General features: G+C 44.5%; 1 protein-coding gene across 1 annotated transcript in view; it reads right to left on the bottom strand.

Annotated features, from left to right (window-relative positions):
- Window positions 1-19,164, bottom strand: part of NIBAN1 (niban apoptosis regulator 1) — a 137,985-nt gene that overhangs the window by 15,103 nt on the left and 103,718 nt on the right. Inside the window, exons 6-9 of the mRNA XM_079107750.1 lie at window positions 15,523-15,638; window positions 9,229-9,333; window positions 8,760-8,922; window positions 2,267-2,454 (exon numbers count right to left, since the gene is read on the bottom strand). Coding sequence (XP_078963876.1) covers window positions 2,267-2,454; window positions 8,760-8,922; window positions 9,229-9,333; window positions 15,523-15,638 — 572 coding nt within the window. The remainder of the gene's footprint in view (window positions 1-2,266; window positions 2,455-8,759; window positions 8,923-9,228; window positions 9,334-15,522; window positions 15,639-19,164) is intronic.

Here is a 19,164-nt window from a genome sequence, read left to right as displayed (position 1 = left end):
GGGAAGCAGGACTCCTCACGCTCCTCTGAGGCTCTGCAGGGCCCACAGGGGTTCCCTCTGAAGACCACTCCAAAGTGCTAGTGATGGGCAGTGGATGGGAAGAAGAGGCTGGACCACAGACATCTAGCTTTTAAAGCAGGGCTCTCTCCCACTCAGTTTGGACAGCTACCCACGCATCCGATGAGGCCACAGAGCTTCCTCCCATAAGAGACCAGCTGCGGAAGCCCTCCAGTATTATCAACCCGCTCTCAGGCTGCTGATGTTGCTGCAGAAGAAGGCATTCTATTTTCAAAGTTTATTTTAAAATATTTTTTAAACTGAAGAATGGAGTTTTAAAATAAAAAGGAGGGGGGGTGGAGAAGAAGACAGAAAGAAGGTTGCTAAGAAGGGGGACTCCAGGGAGAATGGGAGAGAGGCAGGTTGAACGTCAGGGACTGTAAAAGGGCCCATTGCCATTGCTCTTTAGAGGGAAAAATTACTCTCTTTAAGAAGAGAATTGTGGACTGGGGCACTGAAGTGGAAGGAATGATCAAAAGCACACTGTCAAATGTGCCCCTTGTTGCACAATTAAGGAATGTGTCATTGAAAAAATATGTTGATGAAGCAGGCAGGAGAGGAAAAGTCGGTTGTCACTTTGCTCTTATCAAACTGTCACAGTTCAAACGAGCAATGCCACCTACCACGGATGGCAAAACAGGGGAGAAAGTCCCTGCCAGACACAATTAATGGAATGTAAAACTTAAACCTTTTCTAAAAAAATACAATGGAAACATCTGTTAACATGAGAAATACACCTTTCAAACCAGCAGTCTATCCCACGGAACTAAAACCATCAGGATAGAGGGATATATGTACAGGTTATTTACTGCAGCTTCATTCATGGTGCCAGCAATTTGGGGATGATTGAAAAAAATCATGGTGCTTCCATATAGGAAATAGTATGCAGCCATCACAAAGAATGATTTAGAACTAGAACAGTTACCGTGGAAACCGTTTCATGAAGTATTTTTGAATGAGAAAACTGATAAGCAGGGTAGTGTATAGAATATAATTCCATTTTTCTAAAAGCAAACTATAAGAAAATAGCTTATGAATGTGTGTGTTTCTATACTACATAAGCATGTGGAGAAGCTCAGGGTGGCACCAGCTAAGTCAGAGTGATACTAGTTATTTGAGGGGAGGTGGGTGGTGTGTGGGAGAAAGGGGAGTAAATATGTAAATAATTATGCGCTATATATATATCAAATTAGCACGCTGTATCCCATAAATATGTACAATTAAAAAGAAAATATAGCTATTAGCTTCGAATGATGGAAGGAAGGGAGGAGGGAAGGAGGGAAAGAGGCCAAAAAGGAAGGAGGGAAGGAGGGAGGGAGGGAAGAAAAAGAACCAGGGGCATCTGGTTTAACCTCCTGACTTGTAAGGATGTTCATCATGATATGTCAAGTATAAAACCAAGGTGCCAAGTTACGTACATGCCAGTAATTCTCAACTTTAGGTTGCACCAAATCCGCTGAAAGTCTTGCTAAAAGAGACATCAGGGTCCCATCCCCAGAGTTCCTGATCTGATGGGGGGGGGGGCCTGAGGATTTGCATTATTTTAAAATGTTTTTTAAGATGTTGATGGACTTTTTATTCATTTATTTATATGCAGTGCTGAGAATCAAATTCAGTGCCTCACACATGCTAGGCAAGTTGCTACCACTGAGCCACAAACCCAGCCCCTCAGGATTTGCATTTTTAGGTGATAATTTTTAGGTGACACTGCTGACCAGGACCCCCACTTTGGCAAAACCCTGTTCTATATCACAAGTGTATAGTTTTGAAAATAAACAAATCAACGAAAGTTCTTTAGATGAGGATAAATGCTTATGTATTTGTATGAACAAAGACAAAGCACAGGAAAATATATGGAGTGATTTATGTTAGCTAATTCAGAGAGCAGGGAGGGAAGGTGGCTAGGGGTTGGGGTAGACTGGATCAGTGCCGATCGGTGATGACTGATTTTGCCTGTATGAATATTGGGTATACATGCACTGAGTATTCTGTTTCACTTATACAAACAGATTATTAGTTCTGCACCTTGACAACCTTTAATAAGACAATTAGGAGGATGGATGGAAGAATGGACGGTTGGAAGAAAGGCCAGATGAATGGATGGAAGGACAAGGCGAGAGAGGAGGAGGAGGCAGGCAGCAGGCGGATGAGCCCAGTGCAGAGCGCAGCCCCAGAGCCCACCTGCGCGGCTCCTCAGCTGGCATCCTACCTGCTTCAGCTGGACGCTGTCTTTGGCGGCCCGGAAGCTCTGGCTGAGTTCATCCACTTCCTTTTCAAAGAGCGAGCGCACCTCGCTGAACCCTGAGCTCACCGGCCCCATGAGCTCCTCCAGAATGGACGCCAGGAAAGGCTGCACGCTCTCCCCGCAGCTTTTCTCGGCTGGCTGGGCCACCAACTCTGAGGTAGGAAAGAGCCGGAAAAGTGTGACTGTGGGTAAGATTAGGTCCAGGCCCTGGAGCCAGGTCAGGGCCGGATGGTGCCCCATGGAGCCACTGGGCAGCCTAGGCAGGTTCGAAGGGGCAAGACAGACGGGCACAATAGTCCAGGGCCAGCGCTCAGAAAGGAACACCAATGGCTGATCCAAGAAGCGGGCAGACAGGCTCCCCCTGCCCGAATCCCCTCTGCCTGGGATGGAAGCAGTTCGTTGCCTGGTCTCTGGACACAAAATGCCTGATACTACGAAAGTGCAGGGAGCCCACCTCCTCCTATCCATTACTCTCCTCACAAATGCAGTTTTTTTTCCCTATAAACATAATTTATTGTTTTCATTTATTTCTCTAGGAGAACGAATATAATTCCATCGCCCTCTCGCACCCAGAGACTTTTTTAAAGTGTCAGCGACAATCTTTCCTCAGCCAAATGAAACGAACTTCCCTTCAGTTTGCCACCTTGCCTGCCTTCTGTCCCCATGTGTAATTAAAGCAAATCCAGACAAGACCCCAATGTATTTTCCTGATAAGGACGACAGGCTTCGCAACAGGTAGGTACAGAAAATCATAAAGTGGGATTAAAAATGTCATCATAATTCCTCTCCCTGGAGACAGACACTAGCTTTGATTTGGAGGAGGAAGATCACAGGTCTGGGTGTGACAGGGCAGGGCAGGGGAGCCTGTGGCAGCTAGCGCAGGGGATTCTCAGGGTCAGCCAGTGTCGGGAGCAGGAGGGAGGGGACAAGCTGAGCTTGTTCTGTGGAGCTGGGCAGGCCACACAGCCTCGTCACAGGATCCCAGAACTGAAGGGGGAAGCACAAACCCCCCAGGGTGTCCCACCTCCATTTTACAGATGGGAAAAAAGAGGCCTGACCGTGTGAGGTGACTCGGCCAAGGTCACACCCTAATTTGCAAAGGGACTAAACTCAAGTGTGTTTTTAAAGTTCTTATTGGCAGATCACTTGCTTACAGTGAGATGAACGGTTTGGGTTTACAGAAGCAAGTCAGAGTTCTGGAGGATTAGGGGGGTCCTCTGATTCTGAGAATGTGAAATGACTGGTCCTAAAAATATTTGGGATGTAAATATTAAACAGGTCGTAGACCGATTAGGGAAAAAACCCATTTTGACTGTATGATTTACACATGAAATAATCTATGACTTGTAAAAATGACTTGTTTTGATATTAAAATGCAAAATTGCCAGGAGAATAAATTAATCATTAGTTAATTAACTGTGAGAGGAACTACTTGAAAAGAATCTAATTGAAAATTTGGAATAATCCTGCAACATGCAGTCATGATTGGGCAGAGTTGGCTGACTTCCTGCAGCCTGGGGTGGAGATGGCTCTGGAGGGCGGGTGGGCGAAGCCTCGGGGCACTTGTTCCAGCCTGCTCCCCATCCCCCAAGAGTGCTCCCTCTGTTCCCCATTCCCCACAGCATGCTACCTCCTGCTCCCATTCCCCACAGTGTGCTCCCTCCTGCTCTCATTCCCCACAGAGTGCTCCCTCCGTTCCCCATTCCCCACAGCGTGCCCCCTCCTGCTCCCCATTCCCCACAGCGTGCTCCCTCCTGCTCCCCATTCCCCACAGCATGCTCCCTCCTGCTCCCATTCCCCACAGAGTGCTCCCTCCTGCTCCCCATTCCCCACAGCTTGCTCCCTCCTGCTCCCATTCCCCACAGTGTGCTCCCTCCTGCTCTCATTCCCCACAGAGTGCTCCCTCTGTTCCCCATTCCCCACAGAGTGCTCCCTCCTGCTCCCATTCCTCACAGTGTGCTCCCTCTTGCTCCCATTCCCCGTAGAGCGCTCCCTCCTCCCATTCCGCAGAGTGCTCTCTCCTGCTCCCCATTCCCCACAGAGTGCTCCCTCCTGCTCCCCATTCCCCACAGCATGCTCCCTCCTCCCATTCCCCACAGTGTGCTCCCTCTGCTCCCCATTCACCAGAGTGCTCCCTCCTGCTCCCTATTCCCCACAGAGTGCTCCCTCCTGCTCCCCATTCACCAGAGTGCTCCCTCCTGCTCCCATTCCCCACAGAGTGCTCCCTCCTGCTTCCCATTCCCCACAGCATGCTCCCTCCTCCCATTCCCCACAGAGTGCTCTCTCCTGCTCCCCATTCCCCACAGCGTGCTCCCTCCTGCTCCCATTCCCCATAGAGTGCTCCCTCCTGCTCCCCATTCACCAGAGTGCTCCCTCCTGCTCCCCATTCCCCACAGTGTGCTCCCTCTGCTCCCCATTCCCCATAGTGTGGTCCCTCTGCTCCCCATTCTCCACGAGTGCTCCCTCCTGCTCCCCATTCACCAGGGTGCTCCCTCCTGCTCCCCATTCACACAGAGTGCTCCCTCCTGCTCCCCATTCACCAGGGTGCTCCCTCCTGCTCCCCATTCACACAGAGTGCTCCCTCCTGCTCTCCAGGCCTTCTTTCACCCTTCTTACACCTGGGCCTTCCTTCTTCCATTTTTACTCATAAACATCTTACGCATGTCTTCAAGGCCCAGTTCAACTGCCACCCAGCCTAATGCCCTGGAATCACCACTCAGCTTCCAGAACTGTGGCCTGCAGGTGTTGCTCATGGGCTGATTAAATTCCACATCCCACACACGTATGCTCTGCTATTTTCTCAAGCCTGCGAAGATGCGGCTGTGATGAATATGGTCTTGTGACATGTTAGTTCATAAGGCTTGCTCGAGTTATTACAGCTGGCCAAAAGCCCTGAGCAGACCATGGAGCCGGACAGCTGGGGCAGGAGGGATTCTGAGCCTGACTGCCACACACTAACTATGGAACCTGGGCCGAGTTCCTTAATCTCTGCCTCAGTTTTATTATCTGTAAAATGGAGCTCATAAGAGTAATTACTTCCCAGGGTTACGATGAGGATTAAATGAGTTTATGATTTGCAAAGTGCTTAGAGCAGACAAGGAGCCTGGAAGCACGCAGTTCCTGTTGACTGTTGTTGTACCTGTTGGCATCATCATTCTTTCTAATTGCCCAGCACTCAAACAGCACCCTCATTGAGGGGCACTGCAGTTTTGAAGTTGAAATGGGCTCTGAGTCCTGACTGCGAATCACTAAGCTTTTGTCCCAACCTCTTGGGGCATCTCTCAGAGTCTTCCTCCTATTCCAGTATCTGTGACATTCTCTTCTACTTGTAAAATCATGTTGTCTTTTAATTCTCGCTGCCCCTGTATCCAGCAGAAGCAGAATAAATGCTGATTAAATGAAAAAAATAACTGTGGAGCAGAACTCAAGTAGAGAGAATACTGCTCACTACTCCCAAAGTTGTTATTGCTTGAAATCCAAGGCCCTTTATCAATGCAGTCTGAAGTTTCTCTCCTTATTTAAAAGGCAGAAAACCAGAGGCCTGGTTAAAACGTGTTTCTGATATTTTGTTTTAAAATGACTTCAGGATTACTTCCTTTTAAGGTTTCTTTTTCTCTCTTTCTTTTTCTTCGGGGCACTTAACCATGAACCGCAACCTCAGCCCTTTTTTATATTTTATTTAGAGACAGGGTCTCAGTTGAGTTGCTGAGGCCTCACTAAGTTGACTGAAACTGGCTTTGAACTTGCAATCCTCCTGCCTCAGCCTCTCAAGCCACTGGGATTTTAGGTGTGCACCACTACGCCCGACTTTCTAAGGTTTCTTTCAGAAAATAACTAATAGTCCAGAGAAGACTCTTCTTCCGTTTTATGAGGACACATAGAGCCGCAGAGTTAGGGGAGAGAACATTTTAATTTCAGCCATGAGAATGACCGTGGTTGGGCCCAGCTCAGCCCCCAAGGGCAGAAAGTTGGCATGAGAGCTGGTGTTAGTGTTGAAGCTGTACGGAGTGTTTCAACGTATAGTCAACACTAGATCATCGTGCTCAAGGAGCAATGAGACTGGATGGCAGCAAAGGGACAGTGCTCTGGAGCTGATCTGCATCTGGCTTTGGAAGGCATGGTGTGGACAGACCAGACACAGACACCACGCGCTTGCTGTGTTGTACCCCTTCTCATCTCCTCTCGGTAGGACCTATCCCGAGAGCCGGAAGCAAGCTGAGCTGAGAACGAAGAGGCCTGAACTGCAGAGGAGAATCCGCCAAGCCAACAATCCCATGAGACCGCACACCTGGGAGTCCAGGAACCAGGCCCTCCGTGTGCACTGCTCAAGCTCCACGTTGCTCAGGAGGCCAGTGGCAAACATATTTTAATGAGCGAATCACATCTGAGAACTAACTACCTAAAAAGATTGTTGACAATCACAGATGAGCCTACATGCTCTTCCTCTGAAGTGACATTAGGTGTGGTGTGTTCATGGGGTTATGGGGGCCCCAGAGAGAATGCAGAACCTTAGAATTTATCCTGTGGGATTCCTTCAAAGTCACTGAAGCAAACTTTTCCATCAGGGGCCAGAGGGTCAATTTTGGAATCTCACAGTCCATAAGGACTCAGTTCCAACTACTCGATTCTAGTGTTAAAGCACAAAGCAGCTACCGACAATATGTAAATTAATGGGCACAACTGTGTCCCCCATAGAACATCATTTACAAAATCAGGTGGTGGGCCACAGCTTGCCCATCCCTCCAGATTTCAGAGGGGGACACTGAGGCAAATAGCGTTCAAATGACCTCCCGAGTACTATGATTGGCCAATGTTGGAGTCGGAGCTAGAAACCCGGATTTATTGACTCTTAGCCAAAATTGTAGGTTTTTCTGTCAAAAGCAAATCCATTATTCATTGGCTTAACTATTTGCTGAGAGTCCATCTATGCTGGGCATGGTACTAGGCAAGAATGTACTTGAGTGGCTGGGGCTGTGGTTCAGTGGCAGAGCACTTGCCTAGCACATGTGAGGCACTGGGTTTGATCCTCAGCACCACATATAGGTATATAAAATAAAGATCCTTCAACAACTAAAAAAAAATATATATATATATATATTTTATATATATATATAAAAAAAATATATATATATATAATTACTTGAGCAAACCAAGGCAATATGGCTCTGGTCTTTGAGAATTTACAGCACAACCAAGGTGGACAGAAGCCACTGTAAGTCCATGTAAGAAGTCCTATCACTAGGCCAGCACAGGCAGCATCAGAATATACAGGTAACACCACAAGGCATGAAGTAAAGTTTTCTCCACCTATGTCCATGAGGCTTCCAAGGAAAGATTCAGACCCTGCATAATACATATAGCAGGCTTCTGTTATAACTATTATTACCTCCCCTATTTTAATTCTCTAAAATCATGAACCGTCATCACTCAATACTTGGGGCAATTGATTCCAAGATCCCTCTACCCCCAAAACCCTGAGAACACCAAAATCCAAAGGTACTTAAGTCCCTGATATAAAATAGCACAGTATTTGTGTTTTACTTATGCACCTAACTGTAAACTTCATGCACTTTAAGTCATTTCTAGATTTCTTATAATACCTAATAAACATAAAAGCTGTGTAAATACTGTATAAAAGTTGTGATTTCTCCACACCTTCACCAGCTAGCATTTGTTATTATCTTTATTATATGTCATTTTTAAAGTTATAACCTTCCTTAATGGGTGTGAAGTGTTATCTTCCTGTGCTTTTTATTTGCATTTCCCTGATTGATAAGATGTTGTGTTATCTTGTGCTTACTGGCCATTTGTATATCTTCTTTGGATAATAAGGCTCATATACTTTGTTCATTTTTAAGCAAATATATATTTGTCTTTTCACTACTGTATTGTAAACATTCTTTTTATATTCTGCATTACAGATATGGTTTGCAATATTTTCTTGTGTTTTTTTAAATTTATTTTTATTGTAAACAAATGGGATACATGTTGTTTCTCTGTTTGTATATAGAGTAAAGGCATGACATTTGTATAATCATACACTTAAAAAAATAAAAAAAATAAAAAAAAAAAAAGCTGTGTAAATAGTTGTTACAGGGCTGGGGCTCAGTGGTAGAGCGCTTGCCTAGCACACATGAGGCACTGGGTTTGCTCCTCAGCACCACATAAAAATAAATAAATGAAATAAAGGTATTGTGTCTATCTACAACTAAAAAATCTTGAATAAATAAATACATAAATAGTTGTTACATTGTTATTGTTTAGGAAATAATCTTCAAGTAAAGAAATCTGTACATGGTCAATGCAATTTTTTAAAAAGCATTTTTGATCCGAGGCTGTCTGAATCCACCAATGTGAAAATAGCAGATACAGTCAACTAGTTAGGGATCTAACTATAAATGAATCCCTAAACGTGCAGCTTATTTAATTAATAGGAGCATGGATTGTCTCCACTGACCTTTGATCTTCCCAATTAAAAAGTTTTTCGAGTTCACAATCTGATCCATGTCTGAACGGATGGTTCCCTCCAGGCCCTTGGTAAGAGCTCTGCATTCCTCCTTCAAGGCACTTAATCCTTCCGAAACTTGGTGCTGGACCAGATTGTAAGCCTCCTCCAGGAGCTGGAAGGGAAGGACACGTGAATCGTGGCTTGCAGGTCGGAGCACAGGAGGGGCTCAAGCAGAGGGAGGAGGAGGGTCCCCGCAGACCCCCCACGTGAAAGAACTGCACGCAACTGAATTTTTCTTTTAAAGTTCAGGTTTGTTTGGATCAGTCCTCACGTAAGTGAGACTAAGCAGGCTGGAGGTGGGCATTTCTCCACCCAGGGACTGAACCATCTAAAATCAACATCGACGAATGCCTCGAGAAGAAAAGGGAGGAGAAGGTTCATCTCAAGAAGAAGGCTGCAGGGCAACCCCATTGCTTACTCCGAGCCAGGCTCTCTTCCTGTCATTCTTCTTCCCCTTCATTTTAGGCAGCAGGTCGGTCTGAAGGGTTGGCAGGAGCTCCTCCATCACCAGGTTGCTCAGGATCTGTGGAGTGGAAGAGGGCCCTGCTCAGCTGGCTGTTCTGAGCATCGGGCCTACTAGAGATCTCTCGGTGGATGTCTCCACCCTGGGCTTTGTGGACTCTATTGGGGTAATGGGTGTGTGTGTGTGTGTGTGTGTGTGTGTGTGTGTGCGCGCACGCGCGTAGCTGGGGATGGGATGGGACGGGACCCAGGGCCTCACACAAGCTAATAAGACCAACTCTACCACTAAGTTAAACCCAGGTTAATGGTTTACTCCTGGTTCTGAGGTTACAGAAATCTCAACTAAGACAATCTTGTGGAATAAACATGCTTAAAAATTCACAAGGAACAGAACCATCTGCCCACCTTTCTCCAATGCCATTTCCCAATGGAAAGAACACCATCTCCACCCTCTCTGATATTTAGAAAAAGAAGAGAGGAGCAGTGTGAGGAAGAGCTTGAAAACAATCCCCAGACTGGATGAAGCCCCTGAGCCACTGCCCTCCCCGTCCACCACTTACGTCCTGCACCACCACCACGCCCAAGAGCAAGGCTGAAGGGCCAGATGTGGTGTGCGCACCTGTAATCTCACCAGCTCAGGAGGCTGAGGTAGGAGGCTCACAAGTTCAAGGCTAGCCTCAGCAACTTAGCAAGGCCTTAAGCAACTTAGCGAGACTTTGTTTCAAATTTTTTAAAAAATAGAAAGGACTAGGAATGTGGCTCAGTGGTTAAGTGCTTCTGGGTTCAATCCTGGGAATCATAGGAAGGAAAGAAGGAAGGAAGAAGGAAGGAAGGAAGGAAGGAAGGAAGGAAGGAAGGAAGGAAGGAAGGAAGGAAGGAAGGAAGGAAGGAAGGAAGGAAGGAAGGGAGGGAGGGAGGAAGGAAGGGGGCTGAAGGGGATGCTAAAGATTTGCTAATGCCAAGGGGAAGGATGAGCTATGGAGAAGATCTTCAAGGTTGTTAGCTAAACTGCTCTCCAAATGCTGAGCCCAAGCCCCAAAATGCCCCCGCAAAGAAGGAAGAAAAGGGACCCAAAGGGCATAAGGGAAAAATGGACATGAGCAAGAATGGTAAGAACCCTCCTAAATTTGAGATGCCCAGACAGACCAGGCACAGAGGGCTGAAGGTGCTGGCAATGCCAGAGGAAGTGTGTGCTGTTTCGATGACTCCATGCTTCTCATGACTGTACAGCTTTAAATACTATTTTTAAATCAAGTTTTATAAAAACACAGAGTTTTGTTTTACTTTCTTTAGAGCTATGTTGTTAGCACACAGAACATGTTGTTGTTCTGGAGGGAAGAAGTACATATCACAAATAAAAGTCTCCAAAGCTGGATCACTGGGGGGGAAACACTTTTCCCTTGTAGTTTTGAGGGACTTCCTCTTGGCTCCCAGGAGGAGGGATTCCTTGACGATGACACACAGTCATCTTGGCACAGATGCCTTGCAGCATGAAAGCACTAAAATTAGTTTTTATGTTCTCTTCTCCCTCTCTGCCTTCGACATAGACTTCACTTCCTTAAACCCAGAGACCTATTGGTACCTGACTCTTGCAAAACTGGTTACCACTACATCAGACCATCTGGACTTTCCCGTGATGCCATTAAGACATCGTCCTTCAAAGGCTTCCCTTTTTAGATAGTGGATCTTTGGACGGATAGTTCTACCATTTTCTTTTCCTTTCTTGAAAGCCAGCGATAGTTCATGAAGAGTTGTTAATCAACATGCTGAATGTGAAGTGTCGACCTTCACTCTGAACTTTCCCAGTTCAGGGTACTGGACCGAGACTTCACTGGGTAGTACAGTGGCTTTCAGATGCTGGTCATCCACTGAGAAGGGAGTTTCAAAGTGGTTGGATACCGCTGTCTGTCCATATCCTGCCTGAAATATTATCAGTGTTTATGAAAAGTATCTTAAATAAATCTGGACACAGCTTGAAAAAAAAAAGAAAGAAAGAAGTAAGAAATACTTTGGAACAATTGGACATTGGTAGGCTAAGCTGAATGTGGGGAGGCCAGGGTGTTTTTAAAAAATGTGCTCCTAAATCTCTCCTAAAATTTTGCTTGGATCAGTGAAAATGTTTCTTTGAAACTGAGCAGATTCTACATCCATGCATTATTGCTCCCTTAACACTGACCCCTCTGCTTTACCCCACACCCCACTCCCCAAACTGGAGAAGCTTTGCTGTTCAGCTTCACTTTTATCATGAATTTTCTGGGGCTCACAACTCAACTTTCAACAGTACGCTGGCTGCAGATTAAGATTTACCAAAGGGATCTGCGGGGTAGCTAGCTCAGTGGTGGAGCACTTACCTAGCGTGCGTGAGGACCTGGGTTCAATCTCTAGTATTGGGGGGAGAAAAAGATTTATAAAAGGTCAAGCATAGCAACAGTGGGGAGGGAAGACAGGCAGAAAAACAGAGACTCACTCAAGGCATCTGTTCTATGAAGTTGAAATAATATTTATCCAAAATAATTGACCTCCTCCTTCTCGCTTCTCATAAAAATTCAAATGATGCTTTGGGAATTACAGAAGATTTTCTCTGAGGTCACGGCTCAGCTGCACACTGGTAGGAACACTCGCGAGCTCACTAGCTGTTGCCGTTCACTGGGGCTGTTAGAGCGGGTGTGAGGTTTCTGCTCACTCCCAGTGTGGGGGTACACAAGCCCTCCAGTCGCACTGTACTTGTGGCTTCCAGGAGAGAAGGCTGCTCAGGTCCACACAGCAGGTGGGATTCCTCACCTGCCCAGCATCTGCCTACTCTGATGAACAGCAGAAGGGGGATAAGATGTCCACTAGTCCTGGTGGATCATGGTGGAGAATTGTTTACCTTTCTTAACCATTCTATGGGGGGCAGTCAAGAGATGAATCACCATTTTCTGAGGAATTGAATAGGAACTTGACATGGGCAAAGTCCATGGAAATCAGCAAGTCCAACAACTACATTCTGCAGGTAACTAATAATTCCTGGGGAGGGCTTCATCGTGTTCAGATGAGTAAGCTTCTGTTTGGAAATTACCTGACCTAGCAATCCAAGGGAGCCATAAGGAGAGGTAAGAGGCACAGAAACTAACACCGGAGCTTTTGATCAATAGGAAATACTATCTTGGTTGACAAATATTGAACTCAAAACTCCTAACAAAAGTCCTAAGGCACCCTTTTGCTGAGATCGATTTGAATTTGAGTGTGAGTGTGAGTAGATTTGAAAAAGATGCAAATGCTTTATACCAAGGCCAAAGGGGGGAAAAAAAAGAACATTCCATTTGGGTGGGCTTAGTTTTCTTTTGTTTTTCCCACACAATGTTCCAAGAAATTTGGTTCTATTTTACAACTGTGGAGTTGAAAAGTAAATATGTCTGGGAAAAGAAAGAGGGGGGTAGAAGTGGGTGGGGCTGAGGAAGAGCTGGGGGGCAGGCAGTGTGCAGTGCGGACGCCTGTCTCATTCCAACACCAGCCTCCTCTGACCTGCAGCCCAGGCCACCCTCACCTTCCAGGGCCCACTCCTATCCTGTGTGCTCTCCATAATAGGGCCTGAGGCCCTGGGGTTTTTCTAGCTAATCTAATAAATACATCATAACAACAAAAGGGTTCTCTAGTCTCCTCAGCACAAAGCAGAATCCACTGAGTTTTACCATTGGGACCTAAAAACGTAATCTCATCTAATAAAAAAGAACCAGGAGAGTGCTGGGCAAATCTAACCACTGGGATGCTGAGATTTAAAAATTTCATCGCACATATAATCAAGCATGTCATTAGGCTGATCAAAACCAACAAACCTGGGCTCACTCACTGAAGGCCACACCACAGTCTTCCTTTCAGACACCGAAGCTCGAGGAAGCTGTGGGGCCCAGGGACATCGCCCACTTCCTGAGGCAGGCTCCAGTTCTGACCAGGCTGCTGGCCCCGGATGCCTGGTGCTACCAAAGTACTGTGGGTGAGAGAATCTATACAGATTCTCAAAATCATTCAATAGGTGACGACTCTGGAATGCATGAACCAGGCCTGAAAGGTGGAGAGTTTTCTTGTCTTGAAATCACTCACCTCTGGGATTATGAACTGTGGCCTGGCCCATCTGGCTCACGTAAAGGCAGATAATAAACCTACCAACTGTAGCTACTTTACATTTTGCAGAAGACTTTCTCTCAAGACCTCACTTGATACATTATATTGACACGTAGGAACTATGTTGATTTTTTAATTGATATATAAATATTTTCACCTTAACAGTCTGTCAGGCAAGATATTTTGAGATATTGCTTTGCCTGGACCCTTGCCTAAAATAACCATTGCCCTGGAAGCCTGCCATACTTGCTATGTGAGTCACTACTCTGAAGAGATAATGTAACAAGGCTGAGAATCTTCTGATTCCATCCCCAGGGGTTGGGGGTCATACAGTATTATGATTAAGTTAGTAGTAGATACGAAGAAAAAATGCAAATAAACCTAGTGCTTTAGATAAAAGAAATCATATTCTCGAAGTCAGTTACACGTTGCCACTTTCTTTAGCTCCTAGTTTGGTTGCGTCCTGACCTCTACTATCTGAGTCTTAGGATAAACACAGCTTCACTGTTCCATTCCAGGTATGAGAGGTGATGGGAATCTTAACCCTCACCAGGCCATTTACTTTCTTCAGCTTCTCCAGGCCCATTTCTGTCACAGGCTGGCTTTGGACAACCTTCCCGAATGTTCTTTTCCTTGCCGCGAGAGTGCTGGACAAATACCTTGAAAGGCACTTTCAGCGCTCATGTTTTATGAGTCCGATTTCACTAGAGAGACTCAAGGTCTTTGTGGAGCCACTTGATAACTCTTGTTTAGTCGACAGAATATGGAATGCTACTGTTGTTTTCTAGCAGGTCCTTCTTATTGTCCCTCCTCTGGATTTTCCCCCCTCACTTATAGTATTTGATTGTGTATGTGTGTGTTTTTTTTTGGTGGGGGTGGGGAGGGGTGGTGCTAGGGATCAAATCCAGGCTCCTACACATGCTAGGCAAGTGCACTACCACCAAACTACATGCCCAGCCATACAGTATTGGGAAATAAATGCCTTTAGAATCTACCAGAAAGACAGAGAGAGAGAGAGAGAGAGAGAGAGAGAGAGAGAGATTGAGATTCTGTTTCAAAGGCAAAAGAGTGAATAACTGTTCCACTATCATGAGAAAATTTTTGGCTTTAGATGTTTAATGAACAAACAGAGGGCAAACACCATCTGGAAACTTCCAAATATTGTTTCTTGATAACAAATTTCAGCAGCCTTCAAAAGAGGCTCTCTGGGAGATGTGGCAAATATAAATAAATAAATATTATTCTTGGACACTGGTTCCTATAATTGAATAATGCTCACACCTAGCTACCTGTTGGCTGCTCAGTCATGTGAATGGGGTCATCAGGGAGGTTGGAGTCAGAGCACAAAACAGCTTACTTTGAAGATTTGTGACTCCATCTCCGAGACCAAGCCCACAGAGGTATTTAGGCCATGACAGGCATTTTTACCGGGGTCATGGGAAATAATAAGGGACCACAGAGGCAGAGAAGTAGAAAAGATAAATAAAACATAGAAAACTGGCTAATGCTTTTGGAATTTGTGTCTATTTATTACTTCATTTATATATCATTCAATACCAAATTGTTATGTTGTATGTATGAATATGTCATAATAAATCCCACTATTATGTATAATTTGCCAAAAAATTAATTAAAATATATCATTCAATATATAAAGAAAGTCCTGTGCCAAATACTTCTCCAACAACATCTCATTTAATTCTCACAACACTGCAAGGTGCACATTATTATAATTATTTTTTCCAGAGGAAAAAAGAGGCTAAAAGAAGTTAAATAATTTGCAAGATTTAAATCCAAGCCCAATGACCCTACCCCCTCCCATACAAGCATTGCACAATACCCCATTACTCACATCTGCTTCTAGTCTGGAAGGATGAGGTCATTTGGGAGAAAGAGTGTTTTGATAAAAGACAGTGGGAGCAGCTCTTTCCACCGTGGCTATGGTGCTTTGGGCTGCCCTATTAGTGCCTGGCCTCTTCCTTGCAGTGGGTGCACAATAGCTTACTGACCAACTGCTTCTAGTCAAGAGAGAAATGGCCCTTGGAACTACATCTTCCATTCTTGCAACTTCTTTTCTGATTGCTTATTAAAAAGACCCCGATCTCCTACCATCCAGAGAGAGGATCCAAAATTCTGAGCCCTGCGTTACCTGAATTTCATCCCCAATGATCATTTCCCAGGATCCATAGTGACCTTTCTCCTGTCGGAAGAACTGCACAGCTTCTAAAAAGGCTTGGGCTTCAAACGTCGTCTGCTTCGTGTAATCTGGAGGAAAGAGGAAGGGACGGATAGCAAAGTAAAGTGCTCTACTTTCGGTTCTTCCATGGTTCTTCAAGTGTGAAGGCTGAGACCTAGCATTAGCTTTTACGGGACATGGAATTACGAGACGCAGAAAAAGCAAAGCAAGCGCCCAGTTCAGTCCACAGGCAGGTGTGTATCATGGGACTTGTTCACCATCCTAGCTGATTAAGTCCATCAGCCAGAAGCAGGTGAAAAATCTCCTTTCCTCTCCTCGTAAATGCTTCTCTCTCTCCACGGAGGCACCAGTGACTTTGCCTTACCAACCATAACACCTCTCTCATACAGCACCTCTTGTGTCCAAAGTATCTGAGTTTCCCAAACACAACTCCAATTTCTTTGTGACCAAATGTCAGCAGTTTGTCAAAAGGACATCTGTGTAATATGCTAATTCATGCAAACATCAAACAGTGATTATTAATACATATATAGCAGAACATTGGTCTTTGGAGCACTTCACCTGTTTCACTGAGATTTGACAAAAACTTGAGGAAAGTATTATTTCTTATTATTTTATAGATGAAGAGACCCAAAGCACAGAAAGATGAATTAATGACCCAAGGTCCTACAGCTAATAAGTGGCAGAGTCAGGGTGACTGACTTTGGGCTTCCTTCTGACCAATATGCTACACTGCTCCACATACTAGATTTATGGGTGCTTCCTTCCAAAAATACTGGACTGTCAGTGGTGTTACACCTGAGAAGTAATCCCGCCACCAAGAAAGCAATATCCAATGGCAGGATTTTAGATGTGACAGAGGGAGCTGGGGCTAAATGTCCATCTTAGAATTTTACAAATTGCACCATGCATGCCAGGGTCTTCCCTTCCAACACAGAAGACTATCACTGGAGGACACAGTGATAACAGTTGTAGAAATCTTAGCAGGAAAACAAACTTTTAAAATAATCTAACCAGGGTTGAAGTGTAGCTCAGTGGTACAGTGAGTGCTCAGAATGGATGAGGCCCTGGTTTAATCCCCATCACCAAAAAGAGAAAAAGAAAAGAAAAGGTCTGGCCACACAGTAAGTAAATCGAATTTCTGAAAGGGGGAAGGAAGTGAGGGAAAGGGACAAGTTTCCTGCCTCTCTCACCACAGGGCACACACAAAGTTCTCTTGCCAGCAGCATCTAATCTGCACTTACCAGGAAAGGTGAAATTGGTCAGTTGAAGGTACTGATTCATTGGGGGACCTTACTAGTTTTAGACCGCAGGACTACTCAGTCCAGAGCGAACTGGCTGATGGGGCATCTGGGCAGAACTAAAAGAAAATCTATCTTCTCTAAAAGGTGACAACCAGTTAATAAGTTGTGGGTAACTCTTTTGAGATCAGCTTACTAGGTCTTATGTCTCAGGAACTTGGAAAAGAGAAAATGCACTCCAGAGCACAGCCTCTACAAGGGTTCAGGAAAAGTTCTTCAGAGGATACCACGAAGTCCAGATGTTCTAACTTCAAAAATGTGAACTAGGAAAATGACATTTCTAATATCAACACAAAGATTTCATCAAAATCGAAAATCAGAAAATGGGCATGTCCCAAGTTTTCGAGTTGAAGTATTTTCTTCCTTGTTATTTTTCTTGGCTTGGCAACTGATTTAGTGTTTAACCTCAGAGGTTTAGAAAATGAAAATTAAGGTCTTGCTATAAAATACACAACACCATTGGTAGTGTTCTCCCCACTAGGGGATTGATAGGGGCTCAGTACACTGGGAGGGACTTGACCGAATGAGATGGAAACTGTAATTACTACGTTGGAATTCCTGATTGACTCATGTGCTCTTATTTTTAACAGCTGTTTTTATTTCCATCCTAAGGAAACAAAGAGATGGAAGAAAATGTGGTACTGTATTTGGATGCAGTAAGCATGGCCATAATCCCTGGCCAAGGAATGAAGTTTTGAATTCTTCATGTCCTTTCAAGAAGCATAACTTTTCTTCTTTCTTTCCCTGCTGACCTCAGTAACTGGAGGATATATTGTCAATCCTGTGCATTCCCTTCTGTGTCTGTATCAAAGCAAACAATGACACTCACATGGACGGCTGGGTGGCTGAAGAGACTGGAAAAAATAACTGAAGGAATGGGATTTGGAGACAATGACGTGGGCATCGGAGAGAAGTCAAAGAAGAAACAGAGGGAGAGCAAGAATGTAATAGAGGTGGAAGTGAGGCACCCTAACATAAGTAATCAGATGGACCACAAAAGAAATCACAGTCACTGAGCAATGAAGCCTGAGATTGCCTGCTCTTCACCATTAAAACTAGTTCTTCATAGTTAAAACTAGATCTTAACTAGTTTTCCCTAAAGGGAAAAAGGATCTAATCTATTGATTTATCATTAGCTTTTCAGCTTATAAGTCAATTAAATAAATCTATCCATACAAAACTTTTAGAACAAATCCGTCACTAAGTTGCTTTATGAGTATCTATTCTAATGGCTTTACACAAAGCTCAATGGCAATTGCCAGGTCATTAAGTAAATAAAGAACAAAGGTTTGCTTTGCAAAAGGCAGAACTATACTGCAATGGTAATATGACCTTCATTTCTCTTAAGTTGTTTGCAAAGGCATTGCTGAACTCGATCAGAATGTACAGGTGTTTGAGAGAAACCAGATTATCAGTTATTTGATCAACTTCCTCCTGCAGATCTCGAGGGAAAATTTCAGGTTCATAATCACACTCTCTTGCCAACAAGCAAATTGAGAGTTTAGTTCAGCAGCCCCCAGAATCAAGAATAGGTTTTGATTTTGAGGTCTCCTCCTTATAAGCAGACTTAGAAAAATAAATGGCAGCTATCAGACTAGCATGCTGTAATTATGAGACTGTTCAAGAAGACAGATGTCCTGCGGAGCAACTTAGACATCATTAAACTCTGCTCCTTCATTTTATGGATGAGGAAGCTGGGACAAAAAATGGTTAATTTCTTAGCTGAAGGTCACACAGCTGGTCAGTATTGGAGCCAAGAGTTGAAAAAGTGGCTCTGGTGTGTCATAAGCAGCCTTGGCATTCACACTAACTTAAATCACGGACTATGGGAGTTGGGAGTGATCTTAAAGGTCACCTCCCCCAAGCTCCCCTTCCACACTGGGATCCTTCAGAATTCCAAACACTCATTTGGCCTTGGCTTGAATATTTTCAATGACAGAAAGCTCACAATTTCATGAAATAGCTCTTCCTTTCACAGAACTACTCTAATTATTTGAAATTTTTTCCTTCTATTAAGCCAAAATATGTTTCCATGAACTCTCTGTCCCATTAATCCCACTTCTTACTTTCAGAGCAAAATGGACAAGTTTATTCCTCTTGAATGTGGTAATTCTATTTCTTTTCCTTCAACCATTCTTTCTTTTTTTTTGGGGGGGGTGGTGGTGCTGGGGATTGAACTCAGGGGCATTTGACCACTGAGCCACATCCCCAGCCCTGTTTTGTATTTTATTTCTAGGCAGGGTCTCTCTGAGTCTCTTAGCACCTTGCTTTTGCTGGCTTTGAACTCGCAATC

This window comes from Sciurus vulgaris, assembly GCF_902686455.1.
Source record: "Sciurus vulgaris genome assembly, chromosome: 12".
Lineage (NCBI taxonomy): Eukaryota > Metazoa > Chordata > Mammalia > Rodentia > Sciuridae > Sciurus > Sciurus vulgaris.
This window is presented reverse-complemented; position numbering and strand designations above follow the sequence as displayed.